The 5,631-nt window shown below is 49.3% G+C and overlaps 1 protein-coding gene across 1 annotated transcript in view; it reads right to left on the bottom strand.

The window, feature by feature from the left end:
- The window catches only part of LMOD1 (leiomodin 1), a 47,151-nt gene extending 46,198 nt beyond the window's left edge, over window positions 1-953 (bottom strand). Inside the window, exon 1 of the mRNA XM_004375355.1 lies at window positions 693-953. Within this exon, the coding sequence (XP_004375412.1) occupies window positions 693-953 (261 nt within the window). The remainder of the gene's footprint in view (window positions 1-692) is intronic.
- Between the last annotated feature and the right edge of the window lie 4,678 nt (window positions 954-5,631).

Genomic DNA, 5,631 nt, shown 5'->3' with positions numbered 1-5,631 from the left:
TCCTCCTTCTGGGAAATGTCTTCATTTCCTAGCCAAGTGGTGTTGCTAGCTTATGGAAGCTCTTAGGACCACAAAGAGGGATGCTCCCTCAAGAGGCTACTCTAGAGAGTGCAGAAGATTTCCATCTTCCCCAGGAATAAGACTGAAGCCATCAGGCTAAGATACAGACCCCAGGTCCCATGTCTCTTATTGCTTTGGGAAGCCCATCTACCTCCTCAAATGGTCTGTGCCATGAGACGCCCACAGGGCCAGAGTGCTTAAAATGGAATCTTTCTCCCGAAGGAGGGTTTAGCTTTCTCTTCTTAGGTGGCTGGCAGAGACAGCATCATTCTATCCTCCGCCCCTTCTCACAAAAGGATGGGATGGATGTGAAGGAAAAAAAGAAGTGTTGAGGGACCAGGATGGAATCAATGTGACAAGAATACTTCAAGGACACCCTGTGGTCCCCATTCTTCTAGTGGCCCTATTTGATACTGTGGAATGTTGAGTTCCTCCAAAATATACAACTTCTGCTTATAAGACAGAAACTAGGGGTAAGAGATTCACACCGCTAGTGCAGCGGACAATAATCGGTTCTGAAGAATTCAATCCTTTGCCAACAAGAAATTTTGTCTCAGCCAAGAAGCATCCTAGCCACTGAGTCTGTGCCCCACCACCCCCTCGCCCCCCACTCTAGGACGGCCCTCACTCACATCCATGGACATCTCCCTCTGAATCAGCTTCTTGGTCTCCTTTTCACAGAAGTTGAGCATGGCTTCGCGGTTGTACACGCCCGTGGACTGCTTCTCCGTCTGGTTTCTCTGCCACAGCCCCACGGGAATGCTCCCATCTGGGTCCACCACGTCCAGCTCCTTCTCCAGCTCTTCCATCTCCTCGGGAGACAGGGTGGACAGCAGGCTGTCGATATCGGGGTCTTCGCTCACCTGCCGGCGATACTTGGCTACCTTAGACATCTTGGCAAAGTGGGCTGCAGCTTTTGCGGGGGGCTATGGGAGTCCTGGTGGGCAGGTGGGTCTTAAGAGGGGTGAGTGGGTCTGGACGGAGCAGAGTGGGCTTGGGAGCAAACCCGAGCTGGGTGGAGGAGTGCAGAGACCCGGCCCCGTTGTGCCACAGGTGCTGAAGTGTTAACTGGAGACAGCAGCCTGCAGCCCAGGGCAGTGCAGCCGGGCTGGTCCACCCACTGACCAATAAGACCCGACGGCTTCCTGGCCCCAAGAGGAGAAGCCAATCCCCATGTGGGGGGCGGGCCTACCTCGCTGTCAGAGTTGTTTGAAACTTGAGGACATTCCAGGGAATCTTGGAGCGCTGCGTGACCAAATTTAGTACAGAGAGTTTAGCCTTTTAAAGACAAGGGGGGCACGCAATGAGAAAAAGATACAAAAATGCAGAGGCTGGCAGGAGTAGATCAGAGGCGCAGAGAGCCAGGAAAGCAGAGACGAGGCCATGCGGGTTCAGGAAGGAACAGGCCAGCCTCAGGCATGCCGTGTTCAAGCATTTATTCCACTTCTCCATCACCGGGTGGATGTTGCTGTGGTCAGTGCGAGGTTCACTGACTTCTTTCTACTGTATTTGGTAATATGCTCGCTCGGGGACTCCCAGTTGTTTATAGCCTCAGGAAAGATACCTCAATTCCAGAAGAGAGACTGATACCCCAGTCTCTTCTGCCAAGGAGAACCTGAGTGCTGAGTGTCAGAGACCTCAGCTTACTCTGGCCACTTCTTGAAACAGAGAGAGAGAATAAATCCTCCCTGTGCACCAAGACTGAAAACCAGCAGGCTGTTTGGGCAGAGGATCTGCAAAAGTCAGGAAACTCTTAAAGGGCTGTCAATTTCCATGAAGTTCCAAGGCTCTTGGGAAGAGGGTTCAAACCTCCCTTGGTTCTCATCGGCTCCTTCCTCTGCTGGGGCATCTGTACACAGAGCTCCTTTGGGAGCATGGACGAGGAACTCATATCGAAATCCAGAGCAGGATTCAGTGTGTCTTCAGGGAAATATAATTCTGGGCAGTTGGGAGAGATACTGTTGCAACAGGTCTGGCGTGCTTCATAGAAGGGCTTTCCACTGCTCATCCATCATGCTGGCCTGCACAGTCACAGAGACATTCAATCTCCTGCCCCCCTCCCTCCTGCCACAAAATCCCTTCTACAAGCCCTGGTGTAACCCATCAGGGTAGATGCTTCGATCTTTCCTGGCATCCTTCCATCCTAAGCCAGAGAGAGAGAGTCACTTGATCAGCATTTGCTGAGTTCAGGGATCATCTGGGACTAAAAATTGGCCCTGGCATTTAACGCCTACTAGTCCAGCTTTAGGTCAAGGCTGAGGATGGGAATGGTGCTGACCGGTGGGACTGAGCTGTAAAAGTGAGCCGGGTAGAACTGAGAGGAATGGTAGAAGAAGGGCTTCAAGAATGCTGGGGGTTGTCATTTTAAAGAAGCAGTAGTTAGTTCGTTAGGAGTCCCTGGGTGGCACAAACAGTTAAGCTCTCAACTACTAACATAAACGGTGGTGGTTCAAACCTACCCAGAAGTGCCTTGAAAGAAAGGCCTGGCCATCTGCTTCCAAAAGCTCACAGCCTTGAAAATCCTATGGAGCAGTTCTGCTCTGCACACATGGGGTCACCATGAGTCGGGATCGACTCGTCGACAAGCTAACAACACTAGTCAGTTGTTAGTCCGTCAGTTAGTAAGCATATATTTATTGAGTGCCTACTATGTGTCAGACACTGTTCTAAGAGCTGGCCATATAACCAAAGGGGCGTCACTGCCTTCTTGGAGCTCGCATCCTGTAAGTGAAGACAGTTATTAAACAAATCATTTCAAATAATCCATTAAAAAAATGAAAAGTCTACAAAATACCTCAAAAGAGAAGTCCAGGGGCTATGGGAAAACACAACAGGGGAGGCTGGCTAGCAGTATGGTTTAACAGTTAAGAGTTTGGGCTCCCGAGACCAACAGACCTGTGTTAGGTCCTGGCATTGCTGCTTACCAGCCATGTGACTTTGGGCAAGTAAGCTCCTTCTCTGAGGCTTGGCTTCACCGTGGGTCATAAAAGGATGATAGTGGTACCTGCCCTGTAAGACTGCTGTGACTATTAGGTCACACACACAACACTTATCTGACATACCAGCTGACACATGGTCAACAGGCAGCGATTATTAGCAGTCATAGTTGTTTATAAGGAGCCCTGGTGGCCAAGTAGTTAAGTGCTCAGCTGCTAACCAGAAAGTTGGTGGTTCGAACCCACTAGCCACTCCATGGGAGAAAAACGTGGCAGTCTGCTTCCATAAGGATTTACAGCCTTGGAAACCCTATGGGTCAGTTCTACCATGTCCTATAGGGTCATCATGAGTTGGAATCAACTCGACGGCCATGGGTTATGGGTAATAGTTATTTATATTTACTCTTGTGCTGGGCTTTCTCCCCACCCCGCCTATTCTCTCATCTTTTTCTTTCTTTCCGTTAGCAGTCACCATCTTCAATACATGTATTTATGTGCACACACACTTATCTTCTCACCTGGTTCTCACCCATTCATTCATTCACTTACCGAGATATTGCTGTGTATATATAGGGTCCTTCCAGGCACTATGCAAAGAGGGATACAAAAATAACTACAACATGGTTCTTCTTTTAAAAATGTATAATTTAGTAGGTAAAAATAATTATACTATTATGCAAAGTGAAGCAAGGAAGAGAGGTAAACAATTGAGAGCCCCACGGAAGGCTCACTAATTTTGCAGGGAGAAAGAATCAGCGTGGGCATTCCAGAAGGTACAAGATAGGATTTGAACTAGCCTGGGGTGGGCTTTTAGCCAGATATGGGCACTGGGTGGAGGGGGGGAGGGGGGAGGGCAGAGTCCCTGAGTGGTGCAAATGTGTTGCCTGCTATCCAAAAGATTGGAGGTTTGAGTCCACTCAGAGGCCCCTTGGAAGAAAGGCCTGGTGATCTACTTCTAAAAAATCAGCCATTAGAAACTCTATGGAGCACCGTTCTACTCTGACACACGTGGGGTTGCTGTGAGTCGAAGTCGACTTGATGACAACTGGTGCTTTTGGTGCATTGGGGGAAAGGGTGCTTTCTGCACCCACCAGCCAGTATCTTGACCTCCCTCCCCACACCCTCTCACTCCCCTCACTCTCACACCCCACCTCCCCCTCTCACTTCACTCTCACTCTGACCCAGAAGAGGTTTTCTGAAAGAGGCTTCATCTTCTGGGATCCCTGGCTCTGGAGTCACTTCAACCAACCTCTGGTCCCCAAGTCTGCTGAAAGTAGCTCTCTCCCCAGCCTCCAAGGACTCTTACTTACCAGGATTTTTGCCATAAATGTTCACTCTCCCTGCAGAGGAGTCAGGGCCTGAGTGTAAAGCACCGCCTTCAGCCCCAGGGACAGCCTGTGCACCATCTCGTTTCAGCGGCTGTCTCTTCTGGACCCAGAGGTCTCTGTTCTAAGAATACACACAAAATAAATCCATAGCTTCCCAGCTCACGGCCTTCTAACCAAAGTTTTGCTGCACATATACCCCGCAGCCCCGTGTCTGCTCTGCCTTCCGTCCCACAATTTCTAACAACTAACTGCTCTGATGTGACTCAGTCTGAAGCCTTTTCTCCCTGCAGCCCCAGGGCTCCCTGTGACTTCTCACAGCCTCCAAGAGTCTGAGAGGCTCTGAGAAACCCCCAGCTCTAAGCAAAATACGTTATGGGGTGGAGAGGAGGGAACCATAACCATTTTCACTAATGCTTCTGGTGGCTCTCAGCTGGGCTGAGTGACCCCAGGAAAGTCACATTTTCAGGAATATAGGGTGGCAGCATAGTATAGCAGATAAGACCACAGGCTCTGGAGTCAAATGACATGGGCTCAAATCTGAGATGCGTGACCTTGGGTAAGTTATTTAACCTCTCTGAGCCTCAGGAAATGGAAAACGAGAATATTAAAAGTATCTACACAAAGGAAAAAAAGAAAAGAAGTACTTACCTCACAGGGTTATGGAGTTATTACATGTATTAAATAAGATAATGCATGCAAGGTGCTTAACATAGCATTAGCACATTCTAAACACTCAATAATGCTTGTCATTACTATCAATGTAAACAAATACATGTTTAAAGATCAACAGAGGTCCTGATACAGAGTGGCTAAGGTAGGGGCCACTGTGTGTGAAACCACAAGAGAGAGATTTTCACAGTGGTTGTCTTCTTTAGGCGAATACTGGAAATTTCTCTAGAGCAGCAGGCTTTGACTCTGGAAGCAAGCCGGTAGCGTGGCCCAGCCCCCCTGAGATGAGCTGAAATGGACAGAGAGATGCTCTGACAAAGGGCACAGGCTACGCTAATGTCTTCCTGAAAGGACAGTAGCCGGAGGGAAAAGAAGGCAGAAAAGAGACAAGGACACCCTTCACACAGGCTAAAGCCCCTCTGCCCACTAAATAGGTCCCAGTCACAGACTGAAACTCCAAGCCCAAGAGCTGGATATGGTATAAGCCTTACTTGTCCATGTTATTCTGAGCTTCTCGGTGACTTGTCCCCTAATCAGCCAGGTGGGGCTGAGGGGTTTGGAGCCACATACCTGGCCTTGTGACCTCCTGGCAGATGGAGCTCTTTAGGCCCTAGCAGCCTCCGGCTTAATGGAGCCTA

This window comes from Trichechus manatus, unplaced genomic scaffold, assembly GCF_000243295.1.
Source record: "Trichechus manatus latirostris isolate Lorelei unplaced genomic scaffold, TriManLat1.0 scaffold00035, whole genome shotgun sequence".
In the NCBI taxonomy this organism is placed as follows: Eukaryota; Metazoa; Chordata; class Mammalia; order Sirenia; family Trichechidae; genus Trichechus; species Trichechus manatus.
The sequence above is the reverse complement of the archived record's forward strand: the minus strand, read 5'-3'. Positions and strand labels throughout refer to the sequence as shown.